This window comes from Cryptotermes secundus, unplaced genomic scaffold, assembly GCF_002891405.2.
Source record: "Cryptotermes secundus unplaced genomic scaffold, Csec_1.0 scaffold2162, whole genome shotgun sequence".
Taxonomy (NCBI): domain Eukaryota; kingdom Metazoa; phylum Arthropoda; class Insecta; order Blattodea; family Kalotermitidae; genus Cryptotermes; species Cryptotermes secundus.
This window is the reverse complement of record NW_019745118.1, coordinates 517979-541160: the sequence shown is the minus strand read 5'-3', so window position 1 is coordinate 541160 and position 23182 is coordinate 517979. Positions and strand designations below refer to the sequence as shown.

Here is a 23182-nt window from a genome sequence, read left to right as displayed (position 1 = left end):
TTTGAATCCTAAGCTGATTCCAGTCTTCCAGTTTCTTAATTAAAAGTTGTTATATATTCTCAGTAAGAACGTTCATGGCGTACTTGTTACTGTTGATTCCATAGATGCAGCTGTTGCATGTCCCTAGATTCTCCCTTTGTCTCCTATTACTGTTAAGACAGTCGTGCGGCTTACAGCCAAAATATTTCCAATGCGGGGGGATCCCCTTTCTCGTGTCTTCTGGTGACGTCTACCCACATTTCAGGACTTACTGAGCACTTCAGTGAAGAAGACGAGCCTTTATGTCTGATTTTACTCTACTCAGCTACTTTATCGCCTTTTAAAGTCACAAAAATCCCCGTGCTTAATTAATTACCATATATGGTGTAGTAGAGGTATAACTCCATCATTCTTGACCTCGGCACTAGATGGAGGTGAGAGTCAGCTTCACGCCCTTCTCGCTTTATCCCTGGGGAATAACCCCCGGTGCCCATTGGATATGGAGTTGGGTGGACCCCAGAGATGATCTGGACCATGTGGTGTAGAGGAAAATATCTTGCCCTTGCAGGGAAATGAACCCTGGCCCTCCATCCCGTAGATCATCACTATACTGACTGAGCTATAAATACTGCGAAACAGCAACAAAGACGTGGTGTGATACATGGGAAGCAATGAGGGGCGGCTAGGTCAGTACCGGTAACCAGTAAAGTACGTGGGTGATTCAGAGTTAATCGGGATTTTATTTTAGATCTTCTGGGTTGTGACACAGTGTAATTCGGATACAGCTCGATGTTTCGGAGGAAGATATCACCTTAATTTTGAGGGTCCAAGAATAAGCTAAGAAAGATACTAATAGAATCGGATTGCTTCTGTTGTTTAACCTTAGTTCACACTTCCGCCCTGAAGACGTAGGGAACATGTACCTCTGAAACAGCGGGATTCCTCCGAGGTATACGGCCTTACAATACGACTGTGAGAACTTCATATCCAGCCAGTAAATTTTTCGAGTATCGTCTGTATGGACGTTTTCGTGTAATGGTTTATTGACTTCACAGAAATAACCGTCCTATTTCTAAATGTAATTAATATATTTATATAAGATTTGAGGCTTTCACGGCGGTGACTATGAAGAAAGCAGTCTTCTGGGATTTGGCACCGTGTATATGTGGTGTTAACCGATGTTTCGGAGGAACGTATCGCCTCCATCTTCAGGGTAGAAGGAAAAATATAAGAAATCCGCAAGGGAAGAGACCGTGACAACCGNGTGGATTTCTTATATTTTTCCTTCTACCCTGAAGATGGAGGCGATACGTTCCTCCGAAACGTTGGTTAACACCACATATACACGGTGCCAAATCCCAGAATACTGCTTTCTTCATAGTCACCGCCATGAAAGCCTCAAATCTTACAATATTTTATTTGCTGTATAGTGTTTTAGTTTACCCTAAGGCTCGAGATATATTCTCTGACACCTCTTGCTGTCTAATCAAATTCCAATATAACCCCCTTTGTGCCTTCAGTGAGTCATGAGTGCCCATCTAAAACAGAAAAGAAACAAGAATTATCTCAGGATGCTGCTCTGCATTTAACACACAAATACATGGATAATTTTGATTGGAAAACACTAATGGAAGATATGATTTGAGACACAGTGCTGTAAATGGGAGGGTAATACAGAGTCTATCAGATCAATCATATCTACAAAATTAATGAAGCTGTAAATACGAAACAAAGTGTATTGTGCTGAGAAATAATGGAAGTTTCCATTCACAAGGTTAGTTTCCTTCTGCCCATGTACAGCACTGAAAACAGACATGAAGTAAAATGGCAGATTTCCCATTGCCCCCACTCCACCTCAAGATCACTTGAATTAACTGCAACAAACTTTTTCTTGTAGGGTTATATCACGAGCTGAGTGGATCCTCTCCCCAAACTGATTTGACTGCAGCAATTTCCTGTGGGACTGCAACAAGGATCAATGTATCAGCCCTCATTGTCAAGAACTCTTCATGAACTGCAAGCAGGGACTGCTGCAGTTGCCACAGTTAAGACTGTTGTGCCCATTCATGTATGGAAGGTACTGGTGTACATATGGGACAATGTCTACATTACAAGAGGACACCTTACAGAATATTTGTGAAACAGGAAAATGCACTGCAAATGAATGCCCATTCACTATTAATGCAATGTATTCCTCATAACTCTTATCATTTTGAAGTTATGAATGTTAAATGTGTGATCTAATTTAGAAAACCCTGTATTAGGAAGAACTTCAGAGAAATGGCCCGTGACTGGCTAATAATATGTTTGAGCGGCAGAGTTCACTGAATATGGTGCTGAATGTTCTGGTTCCATAAGAATAAGCAACTTGTAGATGAAGTGAGTTAGCTATTACCTGCAGAGGCCAGACCATGTACTGTGGTGCCAAAAGCCTTACTTATTGTCCCAATCATAATATGGAAGGAGAAGAAAAAGTGGAAGAATAAGGATAAGAATGACAGAATAAGAAGAACAAGAACAGGAAGGCTACTATTCCCATCCCGGATTGTTCCAAAAAATATTACTCCACAAATTACAGTATCCTCCTAATGTCTTGGTATAGGTCTAAGTGCATGTGGAAACCCAACCCCTCAATACGGAAATACGGAATGTCTTGGTATTTGAAAGGGATGATGTATTCTGTTACTATGTTTGGGTTGCAAAATAGGACTGAGCTGGTTCTATTTAGGATCCAGATGCAGTCTTTTATTGCAAAAGATCATAATTTTTCACAGACATAAAGCTAAAATATTTCCTTTTTCATTCCTGGACCTTTACAATGTGAAAACAACAAAAACAAAAGTGATGTCTTAAAAGAAAACATCAAACTTACTGCAAAAATCTGTCTTTGATTACAGAACATGTTTTTCATTTCAACTAATTTGGAAGTGATATTTCTTATAAAACTGACTACAAATCAAGCTTTAAAAACTTTAAAGGAAACAAAGTAATTCACATGTGAAGTAAAATTTGAATTAAGAGGAACTATATCTTACTAAAATTAAAAAGAAACAAAACATTTAAAAAATATTGAGGAATGTACAAATTATAAAACCAATAGTTGAATACATATGAAAGGAACTAAATATTTATCAATAGATGGAAGAATAGAAACATACAGATGAAAATGCTGTACCACCCTATTATTATTATTATTATTATTATTATTAGAGGGGGTGGGTTTCCCCATGCACTTAGACCAGTTATTGGTCCATTGTGCGTCCCCCTTTAATTTCTACTGTTGCCATACCCTACTGGTACTGGTGTGTGCTATCAGCCCTGTTCAGCCAATGAGGTCGGCCCTTGGTACCTGATATTTCCCCCATCTACCAGAGGCATTGGAAACTACTTGGGCGGGAAATGTGTTGCCTAATTTTGCTCAGAGGTCTCCTAGAGACATGAGGATCTTTTACACACCGTAAATCTACGACATGGAACCCATGGCTTAAAGTCCCTCCCAGAGGACTTGTTCCCTGAATTTTTCCGCCCTTAAAAATTCCACGACTTCTGCCGGGTTTGAACCCGCGTACCTTGAGTCATGAGGTGGGAACGTTACCCCTATACTACGGAGGCCGCTCTGTACCACCCTAACAGAATGGCTAGTGACAGACTCCCATAACTTGTCCTTTAATATATGACAAAGGAATATGGGGATACAGGGGGTATGGGCTACTTGAAGATGGTTATGAAGTTGGAACAGGTGTCAATTGATTACTTGGAAGACAGAAGAAGACAATGTACTATTACAATAAAAGAATATTTGTAATTTCTCCCTTTTGTAAATGTTAAGTGAACTGATAAAGGTATCATCACCTTTAGTTTCAAATACACATGAAAATAGTTAAACTTCCTTCCCTTTAACCAGCCAAGTGCTGCCACCAAGATGAGGACCCAATTTACAGATGAAGGCTGTAATAATGTACTGCCTGGTGAAGGCCATTGTACACCTCAGAGGACAGTGATAGATGAGGTGAGAGAGAATTTCATTATCAAGGAAAAACTGAGAAAACTTGGAGAATATTGTATCCAGTGCCATTTCATTTAGCATGAATCTCACATGAAGTCACTTGGGATTGAACCTAGGCGTCTGTGGTGAGAGGCCACCATATAACTACCCAAACTATGGCATGGCCTCACAACCTGAATAACTGCAATTAAAAACTATATTCAATAACAGTAATTCTTTTTTTTTTTGCGGAGTCAATGAGTTAAATTATAAATTACAAAATAATTTCAAAATTAATTGCTCAGGCTTTTCTGAAAATTTCTCAAACTGTATTTAAGCTGAATAACTAAAGATGGATGATGATTATTATTAACTGAGGGCAAGACAGACTGAATTCTTAATGTACTTCACCTTACCTCCACTATAACGCCATTGTGAAGGACCACAATCATATCTGCATTCTGAACTGTACTTAGTCTATGAGCGATAACAAGGACGGTTCGACCCCTGCTTACATTATCCAGTGAATTCTGTACAATCGTCTCTGATTCAGCATCAAGAGCACTGCAAAATAATATGAAATAAAACAAAAAAAGAAGAAAATTTCAGATTTACAAAACATTTTTCATTCATCTCTCATATACAAGATGTATGTGAACCTGAAACAACAATTAATCAGAGACTGTCTCATTTGTGGATTAAACAACCATCAGTGAGGGAATGAATATTCTGAGATCATCATTTAACTTTGAATTTGACAGTGGACACCTACAGAACAATGTGCTGTCAAGGAGGCATCAAAAGCTGTGTGAAGTCCAAGTACAGGAAAGCACTTGTGCAGAAAACTATTACTGCATTAGGGAGAGCAACATCTGAAGCTGAATGTACAACAGGCTCTCCATTTTGTGGCAAAAGCATGGCATTCTGCAACTTCTGACACTAGAGAACACTGCTTCAATAAGGTATATACAGAATCCCCTGTGAGTGCAGCAAGGTCTACATTGGACAGACAGGCTGTTCCAGGAGCATCAGCAGCACATTCATCTTGAACATCCAGACAAGTCAGCTGTGGCTGAACACGGCATCGACTTGGGACATCACATTCAATTTCACAATACCTCCATCCTTGGCACCAAGATGAATACATGGATCACATCATTAGGGAGGCCATTGAGATTGAGCTCCATTCCAACAATATGAACAGAGGGATGGGTTTTTGTCTCAGCAAATCATGGAAGCCTCTAATCTGCTCCCTCAAGAAACCTCCAGAACATGACGCCAGATCTACATGCACATCAGCTGAGCCCCAAGTTTATTGAGTCACTGGCAAACAGCTAGCCCTGCCTCCTTCCTCCTAACACAATCCTAATCCGGCTCTTATCTGTTACCTTCTGGCCCATCTCCACAGGCACTGCCCCTCTCCTCTCTATTGATTTCCCATGTAGCCTACTCTCCCCCCTTCCTGTGCTCATATAGCTGGGTGTTTTCAACTGGTGAGTCAGTCTGCAGCCACCTGCTCATGCTGATTCCTCGCTGATGGATTCTTCTACCCTGAATATGGAGGCGACACGTTCCTCCAAAATGTCAGTTCACACAAGATCTACACAGCACTACATCCCAGACAACGGCATTCTTCATAGTCACCACTGTGAAAACCTCAAATCTTATTTAATTTTATTTAATTATATGAACAAGATTCAGTGCTTTATTGTTGATTTAACTAATTTCAACAGTAATTTTAGGCTGTATTTTCCAGAACCTCCATTTAAGGTTTACCCTCATGTAAGATACAAAAAGCTTAATCATCTGCCCATGGATAATCAAGAGCCTGCTGCAATCAGAGAAAACAATGCCCCAGTGCCACTCTGTCCACTACAATTCCACATGAACTGATTCAGAGGTCGCCACTCAGGAGCCTGAAACTAATCACCTATGGCCTACATTGTTACTGGGCAATGCTCATGTTCAGGTTTCTTTCTATTTCATTTTCTTTATTAGCCGAGGTTCCCACTGGGGGTTGAGATAGCTCATTATGTATAGTGATATGCTATAGGCTGCAAGGCCGGGGTTCAATTGCCAACAGGTGTAAGATTTTTCTCTTCTCAACACAGTCCAGACAGGATCTGGAGTCCACCCAGCCTCCCACACAATGTGTACCAGGGGCGATTTCCCCAGAGATAAACTGGCCAGGGTGTGACGTTGACAACTCACATCCACTAGTCTTCATGGTATAGTGCTTAATTAAGCACAACTTCAACTTCATGCAGGTTCCAGGATCCAATTCAGAAAGCTTTTACTATAGCATAACTTAACCCAGTTCTTTCTTTGAAAAATAAGGAATCAACAATTATTCCAGGAACAAAAATAATGACCAGCTTACTGACAATACCTGGTAGCTTCATCCAGTATCAAGATTCTAGGGTTTTTTAGAAGAGCTCTTGCAATAGCAATTCGCTGTTTCTGCCCTCCTGACACTGTCACACCCCTTTCACCAACCACTGTAGAATAACCTTCTGGAAAGCTTTTGATAAATTCATCAGCATTTGCCAATTTTGCTGCCTCTATAACCTGCAATAGGAAATAAACTTCTACAACCACTTTCTCAAAGAATGGAAAATTCTGTAGTATTCTTACAAACACTGTGTGGGGAAACATGAAATTCAGTCTCATTTCTATAAAACAATGCTGACTAACATACACTTCCAGATTCCGAACAAATAACTTTAAGACTTTTTTTAATGATGCTGTTTTCCACTCCATATGCTATACAATGTCAAATATGTTTGGGAAATCATCATCACACACTGCTGTTGAGCGGACAGCACTCCTGTTTTGTATTTTGGAGGTTCCAGATTCAAATCATAACCCAGAGACCATGTATCCTGTCTAAAGCTTATCATGGTTTTCCTCAATCCTCCAGGCAAACGCCAGGATAATATCTGACATTAGGCCATGATAGCTTCCTTTCAAATCTTCTCTATTTCACTATTCACTAATCAACCTACCATTTGACACTATACAGTCTGAGCTACTAATTAACTAAACACCAAGGAGCTATGTCGTTCTTGAGAAGCTGCCAGTTATGCAGATACTGAAGAATTCCAACAATTTATGGAACCCAAAGGTTCATTATGGCACTAACAAGAGCCCTCCCCTTGGTCCTTATCCTGAGCCAGATCAATCCAGTCCACACCACCTTACCCTATCTCACTAAGATCCGATTTAATATTATCATCCCACCTGCATCTTTCTAGTGGTCTATTTCCTTCTGGCTTTTACATCAAAATCCTATATCCATTAAGTTCCTTCCCCATGCATGCTACATGCCATGCCTATCTCATTTTTCTGGACTTAATCATTCTAGTTTTATTTTTTGTTTCATTCTGGTCTGTCACACTAACAATATCATAAAGGTTAATTAATTCTGTCCAGTGTGACTGATTGGATGTAATTAATTCACCTTTTATAATTAATCATTCTAATTTTACTTGCAAAAGAGTACAAGTTATGAAGCTCCTCATTAAGCAGTTTTCTCCAACCTCCAATCACTTAACACTTTGCGGACCGCGCACTCTTTAAAAGGTTTTTCGCTCTTAAATATGGCGGACCGTTCGCGTGTTAACAGGCTTTTAGAACACGATAAGTTGCAACACACTATATACATCGCTCTGGTGCAACCTACATTGCACGCAACCGCCTGCAGATGCGTGATAAGACTCTGGAATGTTTAGTTAGTAGTCAGTAACTTGACCTCGCTGTTTACTTAACTGACTATAAAGGAAAAATGCTTTGCCTACTTCAAACTGTATCAGCCAGTAGCTAGTGGGGAGAATGGATCAAGGACAAATTCTCCTCCGATGACCTAGCTGACCTGCCTTGTGAGACGCGTAGTAATGGATTAATTGTCATTCAGACAGCAACAGTGACGGGTGACAACAAAGAATTGTGGCCACAGATAGTAAAAGTGACAGTAGCTCCGACGATAATGTGGGTAATAACATTGCGCGTAGTAACATTGCGGGGACAGCAAAAAAATCTAAAAAAAAAATCTAAACCCTGATTCAAAATTGAAATACAAAGCATTTCTGATGAATGTGGCAAAGGCCTGGGCTATAGTTTAGATGGTGGCGGCAGAACCAGGGTCACACAAAGACTTAGTACAACCGGGCCCATCAACTCCAACCCCACGAAGGCCTCATGTGGACCCCCAGGGCGACTCTTGAGTGATATGTGGAAAAATACCCTTGTGAAAATTGTGAAGAGTGAACATTCCAAGGGGAAGAATACTTCTAGGCAATGCCGTGTTTGCACAGTTCACAAAAAAAGGAGTATGTCTACATTTGCAAGATCTGTGTAATGCCACTTCACAAAGGGGAAAGTTTCCAGAAATATCCACCCTCAAGCACTTCTAGGAGCATTGGTAAGTGTTCTCCAAAAAATTAATTAGATTTTATATTAATTTTTAAAGTGAACAGTGCACAAGTTAGGGTAGTATGTTTAAAAATGCTGGTTCCCAGAGTGATTTAAATATTTAAATCACCAGTCCGCTAAGTGTTAATCTGTCTTCAGTCCAAATATTCTCCAGAGCACCCTGTTCTCGGTTTCACTTCCACAGAAAATCAGAGACAAAATTATACCTTCATATATATATTCTCATTTTAACGTTTTTAGACTGCATAGGAGAAGACAGAAGGCTCTGGACTGAATGGTAGCAAGCATTAACTAAATTCAATCTCCTCTTAATTTCCTCCTGAATCAAATTTTGATTTGCTACTGTCATTCCCAAATATTTGAACTGTGCCACACTTTCAAAGGTTCTGTTGCCTATCTTTATGTCATGACTTTGCCCTGTATTCCAGTGAAGAGGCAGGAACATAGAGACAAATTTTGTATACATTTATTACATTTCCATGAATTCCTTATGTCACACACAACCCATCTATCTTGATTTGATGAACCTTGGCTTTGCTTGCTGCCGGTGTCATGCTGATTTCTTGCTTGGCTTACTCTTCAACCATCCAAAACATCAGCTGACTTTCAATAGACTTCATGGTCTTATATCTCAGAAGACCAAACTCTCAACTCTCAACAAAACTCTATTCCATAATAAAACACTAATGTTCTATGGTTACTTGGTGCCAGGCAACAATATAAGGAACATGTATCTAGGATTTATACATGTCACAGATGGGAGAGGAGGTCAGACTAATGGGGAATATAATTGGATCTTGTATCATAATTTTAACAATATCATGCCTCCAAAATAATTTACAAGAACTAAGTCCCTTGTACTGCGGCCACTTCTGGCGTACTGTACCAGTCCCAGGTGATAGGTGAGGGTGACTGTGGAACAATTGGTGGAATGCAGATTGGCAGGGGAAACCGAAGTACTCGGAGAAAACCTGCCCCAGCGCCACTTTGTCCACCACAAATCCCACTTGACCAGACCCAGGATTGAACCTGGGCCACCACAATGGGAAGCCAGTGACTAACTGCTTGAGCTAGGGTGCACTTATAATTGTTACTTGGTGAGAAACAATTCATTGTTTCATAAAGAATATGAGAATTGTTGAATTGTTCTCATATATTTTTACTATTTGTCACTGAAATTTATAAAACTCATTTTAAAGGATTCTTATGATGGTATGTTACACTTATGATCACTAGGTGTCTACCCAAGCAGGTAGGTGCCTCTAAAAATTTCCACCTGAAGATGGAAAAAAATCCAATTTCCAAAATAACAGATGGTCGACAAAGCTGTGAAACCCAGAAATCCTAAATTAGAAAACCAAATATGACACAAACCACAATACACTAAAGACCTGATTATCATGACATATCAATGATGCAGTATGTATGTAAATGAATAAGATGCCTGACATAGTGATATGGTGGTACCTCATTATCTGAAGCACCGGGTTTCCCATAACGGATGTTCTCCATGATGCTGGTAGCAAATAAGACTGGTTCTTGATTTATGAACCCGATACAATTTCCTCTCAACCATGAAGGATCCAACTCACGAATGTCAACACCATCAATAGTGATAGAACCTTCATCAACATCATAGAACCTGAAGCAAAGAGATGTAAACAATAAAACAGGTAAGGCAAAATTTTCCACTTTGTCTCATTCAAGTGTGAGGTTATACTGTCAAATTGGAGGGATAAGGCAGTTGCTGTAAACTATTTTATTGCACTAACTCAACAGTTTTCCTGAAGGAGTAACAGGGAACCATGAGCACCTAAGCCAAGACTGAATCCTTGGACCTCCTGAATACATTGCTATTTGTTCATCTAATATGTCCCCTAACAATGCCATGAATACATTAACAACATAACTGTACATTACAAAATGAGAAATGGTGCAGTGAAATGGTGGTCTGAGAGAGATGTGGCAGTGATCATTGTATACTACATCAATATAATATCAACGCAGTATCTGCTAATTTTACAGGACAATCAGAGAAAAAGACATGCTCATTTCAGTGAAATAAATTAAGCTGGTGTCAGAAAATGTGACAGGATTTTATTATCAGTTAGTGATATCCTCTAGCAGGCTGAAAAACTGAAGGCAGAAATCACAGCTGATATGGAGAGCATCATTAAAGAAACACTGATATGTCACTGGCTAGATCAGCCAGCACACTACTACAAACACTTCAGTTACAGAAAATTATTTTTTTTTTGTAAATATCAGATGCACAAGTATCACATTTTGTACATGTTTTTAGAAAAATAAAATTTCTGGTGGTATATTAGTGCTGTGATATCAGAAACAATACTTTTAAATGCAATACACCAATAAATATTGGCATTTCAAATTAGTGTATCATTTCTGATGAATGTAACAGTCACAACAAATTTTGATACAAAATGCAACTCAATTTTTCATCAGCTTGGTAATCCACTGTGTGTTCTGGAAAAGTTTATTGAACCCTCACAGCACCAACAATTTCTGACAAAAGACAGTTCCAAAACTGTAACTGTCAATTTTATATCAACCACAGATGTCTTTTCTTTCATCTGGAATTAAAGGACTATATGCACACAACTAATCTCTAGAACAATACTGTCACGTGTTGGGTGTATAACATGACAAATAACTTCACGCCGTATTTGATATAGCAAATTTTATTTCACATTCGCTCTTACAAACACACAATTTACAGATTCACAATTACTGCTATCTGCAGTATCACAAATACTACATTGCAAATGCCAGAATACAACTGACTGGTTGCTGGCTAACTCGGAACTAACTCGTAGGTAGCTGCCTTGAGAACTGTGAATTGCCTTCGCTGCTCCTTATCTAGCCTCGTTCCAGACAACACAGAATAAGGCCACGTAATAGGCACCCTTGTTGCCTGGCGCCGTGTTGCTTGCAACGCTGCCCGGAGTTGTTTACTGTTGCCTAGTAACCGCGGTATCCCGTGGTGACGTCACCGCTGTTGACTCGCGTTGCATAGCTACCAGGATGCTGGGACTCGGCTAACTTCGGCTCCGCTCAGCGCGTCACCGCTGGCGGGGGGGAGGGGAGGGAGGATGTTGACCTGCCTATTACCATTGCGCAACACGTCACAATACATTTGGAACCTGGGGCAAAAATGGGACACTGAGGCAGGCTTTTCTCTAAGTACTAATCTCCCCATCACCAATCTTCCACATTGATCTATCATCATTCCTGAGGCCTGTGACCAGTCAGATCAGCCAGCACATCAATAACATCAGTCCTCAGTTAGAGGTTCAGAGGTCGAAAACTGGCACTTGTTTGGACTCATACTATAAAAATTGCATTTTAATTACCAATTATGATGTTAATTTAGATTGTTATTAATTTAATTTATAAAACACAAATAGTTTCAAATACCATTTATAAATATTTAAAAAGTTAAACAAATCCACTAGTATGTAAAGGAGGTGAAGATTGTGATCTCACGGGCTTTGACATCATGCAGTGATGTAAGTAGTTATTAACATTTCAGAGGAATCTCCTGCCTCTGTCTTTAGAGACAGACAGTAGAGCTACCACATACATAGGTTTGCATAGGAACTGTAAAACAATATATATTAAGAAACCTAACCATGGTTGCTAGATGGATAATTACGAAAACAACTAAAGAAATGTTATTAAAGAGATGGAGAGATTTGAACTTAAAATAAAGAGATGGAGGCAGTGAGCAAATAATAGAGAACAGGCATCTGTCATAAAAGTGAAGCTTTTGGAGGACTCTTAGAGTCCAAGAATAAGTATTATTATTATTATTATTATTATTATTATTATTACAGGGGGTGGGTTTCCCCATGCACTTAGACCAGTTATTGGTCCTTTGTGCGTCCCCCTTTAATTTCTACTGTCGCCATACCCTACTGGTACTGGTGTATGCTATCAGCCCCATTCAGCCAATGAGGTCGGCCCTTGGTACCTGATAATTCCTCCATCTACCAGAGGCATTGGGAACTACTTGGGAGGGAAACTTGTTGCCTAATTTTTCTCAGAGGTCTCCTAGAGACATGAGGATCTTTTACATGCGGTAAATCTACAACACGGGACCCACGGCTTAAAGTCCCTCCCGGAGGAGGGGTAACAGAATTCAGAAGGAACTTCTGTAGTTGAATATTCATCTGTGAAGTGTTAACCAGGTAAGATTTGTTACCGAGCAATGAATAGCAAACAGACATTGACAGACTTCGTTGAGAACATTTCCAAGGTAATGAAGTCAACAACAGAATTCAGTTACTTTGTAATGAAGGTATCAATAATCACAAATTGTTACAATTTCTGTTACTTATGGACAAATTGTTACATATTCGGTTACTTACAGGTTCATTCTATTTGCACCCTCATATAATAACGTTTTCAATGTTAATAAATTGATGTTTTAGACTAATAATTGTGGATTCTAAAATTTATGATTAAGTTTATTTTAAGTCACTATTACATTCACACTCAGTTATAACAGTTCACACACTTTCTGTGTTTTCTTTTATTCTGGTTCTTCTTCATGGGAACGTGCTCTGTTAATACTCACTGCCTAGAAAATCAACTTCTGATCTGACTCCACTGTTCTGGCTTTCAGGTGTCACATCACACTGCTCCCTCCTTAACACTTTGCGGACTGGTGATTTAAATATTTATATCACCCTGGGGACCGGCATTTTTAAACATACTACCCTAACTTGTGCACTGTTCACTTTAAAAATTAATATAAAATCTCCTTATTAATTTTTTGAACTAAAATTTTTGGAGAACACTTACCAATGTTCCTAGAAATGCTTGATGGTGTGATATTTCTGGAAACTTTCCCCTTTGTGAAGTGGCATTACACAGAACTTGCAAATGTAGACATACTCCTTTTTTTGTGAACTGTGCAAACATGGCATTGCCTAGAGTATTCTTCCCCTTGGAATGTTCACTCTTCACAATTTTCACGAGGGTATTTTTCCACATATCACTCAAGAGTCGCCCTGGGGGGTCCACATGAGGCCTTCGTGGGGTGGGAGTTGATGGGCCCGGTTGTACTAAGTCTTTGTGTGACCCTGGTTCTGCCGCCACCATCTGGACTGTAACCCACACCTTTGACACATTCATCAGAAATGCTTTGTATTTCAATTCTGAATCAGGGTTTAGATTTTTTTTTTTAGATTTTTTGCTGTTCCCGCAATGTTACTACGCACAATGTTATTACCCACATTATTTTCAGAGCTACTGTCACTTTTACTGTCTGTGGCCACAATTCTTTGTTGTCCCCCGTCACTGTTGCTGTCTGAATGACAATTAATCCATTACTATGCGTCTCACAAGGCAGGTCAGCTAGGTCATCGGAGGAGAATTTGTCCTTGATCCATTCTCCCCACTAGCTACTGGCTGATACAGTTTGAAGAAGGCAAAGCATTTTCCTTTATAGTCGGTTAAGTAAACAGCGAGGTAAAGTTACAGACTGCTAACTAAACATTCCAGAGTCTTATCACGCATCTGCAGGTGGTTGCGTGCAATGTAGGTGGCGCCAGAGCGATGTATAGTGTGTTGCAACTTATCGTGTTCTAAAAGCCTGTTAACATGCGAATGGTCCGCCATGTTTAAAAGCGAAAAACATTTTAAAGGGTGCGCGGTCCGCAAAGTGTTAAGGCTGTTCATCCCGAACTGCCTAATGGTATATCACCTTCCTGTGGCTAATTCACTTTCTTCTTTCTCTCTCTGCGGTGGCACCTCTCCAACCACTACCACTGCTCCCTCCTTAAGGACACTCATCCTGTGCAGCTCCCATATCAATTACCTGTCTATCAAGGTGCATCATCATCATCTGTCACCCTCCCCTCCCTCTAGCATGGGGGCCAGCGCTTCTACATCACTGGCTCCTGCTCTATCTGCAGTTTCTTTTCTGTTTTGGTGGGGGTTGACCCCTCCATAGTGATCAGTCTTAGAGTCTGCAGGTCTTGATAACACTTCCTGTTCCCTTCAGCTGTAGTTTCTTAAGGTCTTGTTTCTTCAGATATTGCGGCTGTCTGCTGCCCAGGCCCTTCAATCCATTTCTGCCTTTGTAGCATGTCCTCACCCCTCTTGCTAAGAGTCTGCAGATTCCTCCAGAGCGATCCTACACTCTAGGTTGCTTGCTCAACCTTGGACCTGATACAGTTCCTTCTGACGACGCCCTCCTTGCGCCATGCGACTCTTGTATGGTGGGTCACCTTCCTGCAGACAGAAGCCAATTTCCCCTGGGGATCCAAAATGTCCTTGGGTAAGTTTCCCTGGCTCTCTGCACCGCTGCTGTCCCCTACGTTGCTTCCCCTCCTTTTCCAAAGATCCCACTGCATTTTCGGTATGGAATTCCTCATGCACCACTACAGACATCATTTCCACTGGATTTGCTTCCATCTTTTCTGGATTAGACTCCAGCTTCCCTGGACTGGCCTCCAAAACTCCTTGGCAGGCTTTCATGTCCACTATCCAGGCATCAACTATGGACCTCATTTCTGCTTGTCCAGACTGAATTACTTCTCTTATTTCCTTGAGATTGTCGGCTGCCTTCGCCTGGTTGGAGTCCATCCTGGTCGTCATTTCTTGTTTGGTTTGCATATTGGCAATCATTTGTTCTTGGCCAGCCAACAGGCTTTCTATCATCTGTTGCATTTCCATAATGTGTGATATAGGTAAATGTTGCAATCGCAAATCCAATAATCATTTCTGACACCAAATTATCATAAATTTAAGGCTGTAACCACTTTCAAACACCAAATTGTCATGAATTTAAGGCTGTAACCACTTTCTGACACCAAACTGTCACATGTCTGGGGTTCCATGACTAATAATTGTGGATTCTAGAACTGATGATTAGGAATTTGATGTCAAGATTACAATCACACTTGGTTATAACAGTTCACACATTTTCTGTGTTCACTAGTAATCTGGTTCTTCTTCCGACTTCATTCCTGAACTCCTGACGTCACTTCTGAACTCTGGTTATAACTGCTGGGCAGCCCAACACTGCCTCAAAGAGGTCTGTATTTTGTATCTGTGCTGTCTGCCTAAGCACACATTACCATGGAAACACCTCCAGTTCCACAGTAACCTACTCGTACACGCCTAGGTGAGTGTTCTCATGGAAGTGCATGTATAATAATCCCATTGGTAACCCACTGTCATGGGAACGTACTCTGTTAATACTCATTGCCTAAGAAATCAACTTCTGATCTGACTCCACTATTCTGGCTTTCAGGCATCACATCACAATATTTTCTGCCACAAATTTTACAGTTTTAAAAAGAACTGGCAACAGGACTCAGCTCAAATGGCTACTGTTTCTGTCAGTAAGTCACAAAGTCATAGGGTTATGCTTTTATTCTAACATATCTCTATTCAATATAAGAAATTATTTGAAAAATGTGGTTAGTGTTACAACATACCTTTCTACAAGAGCTGCAACTGTTGATTTCCCATTTCCTGAGGATCCTACAATAGCAACTGTCTTTCCAGCAGGCAGGTAAAGGTTGAAGTTCTTCAGCACCACCTGTTACGGACTGGTATTACAATTCAGAATCTTCCAAATATAGAAGTCAAAGATGTCTAATGCTCTGTTTAAAATCTCATAATTTTTGTTCTAGACTTATGGATATTATGGCTGTGGTATACTTCAAAATACTGTTACAGTAAGCATGGAAAAACTGAATAACTGGCCTCAGGGTCTGAACCTGGATCTTCAAGAATGAAACAAAACAGTGATAATCATACTTTTCTGCTACAGAGAAAAATGTAAGTTGTCAAATGAAAAGTAACATGACTGTAAGAAGTATTCAATGGGAATTACTAAACAAATAAACAGATTATGCCACATGTTGCCCAATACTGTAAAGCATGGTAACAGATGGGGTAAAAAGAAGAATAAAAGTAGGATAAGACAGTGGAATACCCCAAACTATTTATTATTTGTGCAGATATAATTACAAGTGAAACAGATAAATGAATGCAGGATTTAAGGTTCTCACAGTAGTGGCTATGAATAGTTTTATCTTCTGGAATGTAATGCCATGTGGTCTGGTGTAAGTTAATTGAGGTTTCTCAAGACCATATCACCTCCATCTTCAGGGCTGAGGAGCTCTGCTTGCTGCGTGCTGCATGCTGGTTTCTTGCTTGGCTTACCTTTCAACCCTGAAGATGCAAGCAACAAGTTCCTTCAGAATGCAAGCTCACTTTCAGAGGACTACATGGTGTTACATCCCACAAGACAGAACTCTTCCAGATGAACAAACCTCAGATGTAAAATTCCATTCATGGTCACACTACGTAAACATTTTTGAATAATCACAATTTGGATAAATGTGTAGATAGGAAAATTAGTGAAAGGTCAGGAAACACAAAATAGATAAACTGTAATAGTTAAAAAATATGAACAGTGGAGACTTTCAAATACTCAGGAAATAAAATAATGACAAATGGAAAAGTATAAGCAGAAATTAAAGAAAGAATTTAAAAAGGCACAAAAATGTTACCAGTTAGTTGGGATATATTTTGGAAAAAGGAAATGTCAAATGGAGGAAAAAATGTGTTCATATAAAAATTACTATGTGACCATTTTGACATATGAAGCTGAAACACGCTTTGGACAAATGAAAATATTAGTAGACTAACAGCTGAGATGAGAACTTTTAGAAGTAAAAAGGGGGGGGGATAATAAGAAACAAGAAAAGTAGAGACAATTAGATATAATTACAGTGAAAGGTAAATTAATAAATAATGGAATATGATGGTATGGGCATGTTTTAAGAATGAACAAAGACAGAATCCCAAAGAATGTTTTCAACATGCAAATAAAAGGAAAATACCCAAGAGGAAAACTGGGGCCAAGTGAACAAGAGGTGAGGAAAGACGTCATTCAGAAAGAAGGAAGAATATGGGGGGAAATTGAGGAGGAACTTTGAGAAGAAAGAGACAGATATAGAGGTTTTGTTGCTAGGTGACCAACGTGGAGACAATGAAGGAAGAAAAACAAGATGTCACATAGCCTTTCACAGTCTGCAATATATGACATTTGAAGTTTTCAGAGCACTGAAAGTTTAGATTCTGATCTTCTGGGTTGTGGCACTGCTTAATCTCATAAGTGGATACCAACTGCCTGGAGAAACCTGCCACCTCTATCTGCAGAAACCCTATCTTGAGGGGGTTGCCAGCTATTTTGGCTCAGATTCTACTTCATTTTCCGCAGTCAAACTCTGAAGATGAAGGCAGCAGGATTTTCATTTAAAAAAAGGGAACCACCTATCAGACTACACAGCACAGTGTCAGAGAAGAACACAATTTAAATAAGATATGCAATGTTACAGTCAGCTCTCTTTAGCAAAAACTTTAGCCTGAACTTACCTGTTGTGCAGAGATTCTGGGTTTTCGGACTTTGGCCATTGTCCGGATTCTAAATAACTAAGAAAAAACACAACACAATCACTGAATTGAGGCTAGCTCTTTCTAAGAGACCCAATAGAGTAGGTGTCTTCCCTCACCTGAGGACAGAAACAGATCCAGTTTCCAAAACATTGTGTTTTTTCTTAGTTATTTAGAATCCGGATGATGGACAAAGTCCGAAAACCCAGTATCTTTGTGTGTTATACACCATCGTCAGAATCCTATAGTATCTACTTACCTGTTGTGGTCTTGTAGGATATGCAAATGTAACATTGTTGAATGTAACGTCTCCAACCAGAGAGTGGTATGGTATCTTCTTACCTCCTTTAATAGGCATTGATGATTCCAAGTTTATGAACTGAAATAATCAAACAAATAAATTATGAGAGATATTGTTTACTTTGTCTAAACATGTAAGGTATGATTCATTTTATGTTATTTAATGCCACTGTTTAAACTGCAGATGATACAGCATCAAATTAAATGGTGAGTAGCTAGGAATTTGGAAGGATGTGGTTGTACTTTATTTTATAAGACTATTCCACCATTCGCTGGGTGACAATATATAATATATATGACGAAGATCAACTACTGACCAGATCTTTTGCATTCATCAGATACTGGAGCTATACAGCTATTCATAGACTTCAAGAAAGCCTATGATTCAGTTAGGAGGGAAATATTGTACAATTTTCTGATAGAGTCTGGAGTACCCATGAAACTAGTTAAGTGATTAAAATGTGTTTAAACAAAACTTATAGTAAAGTCCATATAGGTAAATATTTGTCTAATAAATTTCCTATCCAGAATGGTCTAAGACAAGGAGATGCTTTATTGCCACTCCTTTTCAACTTTGCTTTAGAATATGCCACTAGGAAGGTCAAAGAAAATGAGGTGGGAGACATCAGCTGTTGGTCTATGCTGATGATGTGAATCTACCACCTTGTGGTTCTGTATGGGTGTGAAACTTGGTCTGACTTTAAGGGAGGAACACTGACTGAGGTTATCTGAGAACAGGGTGCTGAGGAGAATATTTGGACTGAAGAGAGATGAAGTGACAGGAGGTTGGAGAAAACTGCATAATGAGGAGCTTCAGAACATGTACTTTTCTCCAACTATAATTAGAATGACAATGTCAAGGAGTATGAGATGGGCAGGGAATGTAGCACGAATGGGGGGGGGAGAGGAGGAATGCATATAAGATATTGGTGGGAAAGCCAGAAGGAAGAAGACCACTGGGAAACCAAGATGTATGTGGGTGGACAATATTAAAATGGATCTCAGAGAGATAGGATGGGATGGGATGGGATGGGATGGTATGGATTGGATTGATCTGTGCAGCTGACCGCCAACCTACAGATGCCACGATTATCACTCGAGATGAGACCTTTATCCTGGGGATACTGGCTGCTTCGGATACCAGGAGGGGAGCACACTTCATCGTTAATGAATTACGGGGTCTCCAGAACCCACACCATGGATTGCCATTTCAAATTAAAATTGAGTACAGTGATTGTTAATCTTTACAGTAGTCCTCCTTCAAGCTCGCCTCTCACTGATCACTCCCGTCATCATCATTACTTATATTCACACTCAATCACTCCAATCTCACTGGCCATACACACACTCGCTACCTTCTGGTAACCAACTTCTCTGTTCTGCGTCTACATTTCAACTACTGTCCACTTCAGCTCCCTATAACCCACTGCCTCTTTTCACTCACCCTCAGGTAGCTGCTAGACACAAGTCTCTAAGTGGCCATTAATGGAAAACAAGAGACAGCCAAGGGTCATGCAAGGCCCCAGTCCCTCATCTGTTCATTGAGATGCCTATCTTAAACCTTTTCAGGACTCCAAGGTACATGGGTATGCAATTCAAGACCATTTCTGGCAGGTCTCGTTCAATGTCAAATCATGGATTTAATACCCAGAATAACTGCCTAGCCCATTGTTAAACAATGTTCAGTGAGGGATGTACGGTTACATCTGGTTCAGGATAATGACCAGTGGAGGGCTCTTGTGAACATGGTAATGAACCTTTGGGTTCCATGAAATGCTGGTAAGTTCCTGAGTAGCTGCACAACTGGCAGCTTCTCAAGAAGGGCTCAGATCCATGAGTGAGTGAAGACTAAATAATGACAATATCTCAACTGCAGATATAATAAAGCATCAAATTAGAATGTGAGTGCCTAAGAATTTGGAAGAACGTGATTGTAGCATATTTCATTGTGCTATTTCAGCATCTGGCAGGAGCCATGATACCTAAATCAGTATACCAATTAGAACATAGGATGGATGGCCAACAAGTTTTGATTTAAATCCTGGTGAAGGCAAGAGATTCTCCACAGAATCCAGATCATCTCTATGGCACACCCAGTCTGCTATCCAATGGATACCACAGGCTCTTTCCCTGGGAATAGAGCAGCCACAGAATGAGGCTCGACACTCACTTCACCCTAGCATCGAGGTTAAACATGCATGAAAGTATGAGCTCTGGAGACAAGGCTCAGGATGTTCCAACAGCATGATGGGGCACCTCCATACTTTGATTGTCAACTTATGGCTCACAAATCCATAGAAATCCATAGATTGATCATGCTGGGGCAATACCACAGCCACCAAGATCTCCAGACCTAACTGTACTTGATTCTTTTTATGGAATCTTATTAAGAAGATGGCTTATAAGACCAAGGTACTAATGAGAGTCAAACTCTTCAGTTAAATTACCACTGCTGCTGCTGCTTAAATATGAGAACATTCAGAAATGATGCCAAGGGCAGTAAATTCTTTTTTGAACCAGCAAGGCTGTGCAGTGAAAACTGTGGCACATGGCCATGCCATAGCTCAAGTGTTTAGCTACCACCCTCCTGCTGAGGTGGTCCAGGTTCAATCCCAGTTTAGGCCATGTGGAATTAACAGTGGATAAATTGATACTAAGGCAGGTTTCCCCTTGAGTACTTCCATTTCCCTTGTCAATTCTTATTTGAGAGGCTTCAATGTTGGTATTACTGATGGGACAGATTTATGAAGCATGCCATTGAGATGGCTTCATGTGACATACATACCAAGTTTCATACAGGCATTCAAAAGTTGCTTGGGGGGGGGGCACGCGTGCACGCACACAAAGGTGATTTCATAAGCCTACTTCTATTTTTTTCCAAAATAAGAAAAGCAAGCTAAAAATTAATAAAATATGGGCAAATAATATATTGTTTACATTGGGCTTTGGGTGGGACTGGAAAGATATTCACCAAACACATCATTTCACTATAAATTGTTTCTTTTAAATCACTGATGTCTTAGTGCAAATCTGTGTGGGTCATCTATTTCTTGTACATAATATCTACAACCAGGAAATTATACTTACTTCAAACACCCTTGCTCCTGCACCCAGTCCTTTCACCATCTGACCAAACAGCAGAGACAGTTGAGTGAGAGAGCGCTGAATTGTTTGTGTGGCTACAAGGAATGACATTATGTCACCTGGTGACACCTGGTTATTAGACACTAAGTACCCTCCCATGTACAATGTTGCTAGAACCATTCCATTGAGAAACAGGTTTGTCCCTGCCTGAAAAAACAAGGTATATACTTCATTACAGCTAACATGGACAAATAACAGTGACTAGTTTATATAATGTATAATATAATCTCTGCTTTGAGAAGACAAAGAAGAAAGACTGAAAAATAAAATCAATAAATGGCATGAAGTTCAGAACACTGAAGGGAAAATCAGACAAGATAAAAGAGTAACAATATGAATCTGACAAGAAGATACAGACATGCAAAATGATAATTTATATTATTCTTTTAAGAATGTTGAAAAATTGTCTTATTTCCTTTTAGGTGTTACAGTTACTGAAACATATTATGGATATTACAAAACGGAATCCTTCCCTTATTTCAGACTTCCTTTTCATTTTGATTAATATTTTAAAACCTTTTTGTGAGTCATGTCACAGCTTATCCTGTCCAGATGGTTTTCTTCCACACAAATTCTTCTGTACTCTTCTATAAACTCTGTTATTTGTGAAATTTATATCTCTTCAATCTTCTACAGTCTGACATGGCGCATCTCACAGATCTCCTCATGAAATGCATTTCAGCTAATATGAGTCTTCTCTCATCAGCTCTTGTTGTCCATGATTCAGATTTTTTTAACTTTTCTTATTTTGATGATATAATTTCATCAAATAGAAAAATCAGAATGGAATTTATAAAAATAATTTATAGATCTGGAAATTACTTTTAGCATACTCTCTATATATGGTTTATTGAGGTACGGTCCCCATAAATTGGTCATTTTTGTGTAAATCTCTCTTTTTGATTAAAAGAACTTCACTGTGAATGAGATTTTCAGTATTTCTCCACCATGTATTTGCAAAACCACTGAAATACGTACATACTCTGTACAGTACGTAAGATTAAGTACAGTAAGACTAAGTAACTAGTACCTTTCACTCAAAAATCCAAAGGAAGAAAGACTGAAGGCCTGTCCACATCAATTCTGATGAGTCTTGGTTCTGAGCTGTGTAGGACAGAAGATCACAGCAATTACCAGGACCAGTGTGGAAAAGTGTTAGAGATATTGCTCAAAATTTGTAATTTTTGAAGAAAGTTGTTTTACCCTTTCTGACACATGGAGTACAAAGACAGGCATAGACTGTGAGAGATGTAAGCAGATTACAAGCAGCAGAGCATTAAGAAATGAAAGAGAAGGAAAATTTCCAAGACATGGACATCAGGCATGACCTAAAGGTAGGTGAAATTAAGGGTGCCATGGCATGGACATATGGACACAAAGATGGAAACCATTTTACTATAACTTTCACTCGCTCTGTGATGCATTACTAAATGGCATATGCACACGGTCCAGCTAGTCGACAACGGCATTTTTTTAGTAANCTGAAGAATTAAACACATGATTTGCATTTTTACTCATACTAGCAGTGCACCACCCCCCCCCCCCCACACACACAAAAAAAGAAAAGAAAAGAATAAGATTTAAAGCCCCATGTTCCCAGATAACAAAGGTTAAGAGCGTGAAAAATTAAAACAGAAAATACAGCCATTACGAGTTCAAGGGCTACATGCTGAGACCATGTGAAAAATTGAGTAATGAAGGAAAAGGCCAGAAAAAAGAATTTGTTAGAAGGTAAACAACTCTCATGTAACTGTCAGAAGATAATGATGATATAAAAACCCATTAAAAATCTTCAACCATGACAGACACTGAGGCAAAGATGGCAGGATAATATTGGTTGTCTATTTAAGTAATAACATGAGGGTTCCAACTGTGGACATTTCTGGGCTCAGTAAAGATACT

The 23182-nt window shown here is 39.6% G+C and overlaps 1 protein-coding gene and 1 long non-coding RNA gene across 3 annotated transcripts in view; one reads left to right on the top strand and one right to left on the bottom strand.

Moving 5' to 3' along the window:
* Positions 1–1357: 1357 nt before the first annotated feature.
* Positions 1358–23182, bottom strand: part of LOC111875063 (mitochondrial potassium channel ATP-binding subunit) — a 32803-nt gene continuing 10978 nt past the window's right edge. For both annotated transcript variants that reach the window (XM_023871104.2, XM_023871105.1), the window contains 7 exons: positions 21224–21427; positions 18096–18215; positions 15868–15971; positions 9863–10037; positions 6354–6532; positions 4381–4528; positions 1358–1517 (listed from right to left, as the gene is read on the bottom strand). In XM_023871104.2, the coding sequence (XP_023726872.1) occupies positions 1419–1517; positions 4381–4528; positions 6354–6532; positions 9863–10037; positions 15868–15971; positions 18096–18215; positions 21224–21427 (1029 nt within the window). In that variant the 3' untranslated portion in view covers positions 1358–1418. The remainder of the gene's footprint in view (positions 1518–4380; positions 4529–6353; positions 6533–9862; positions 10038–15867; positions 15972–18095; positions 18216–21223; positions 21428–23182) is intronic.
* Positions 8348–16136, top strand: LOC117283139. Its single transcript, XR_004514161.1, has 3 exons — positions 8348–8384; positions 15366–15551; positions 16066–16136. It is a non-coding gene; the product is annotated as an uncharacterized LOC117283139 (long non-coding RNA).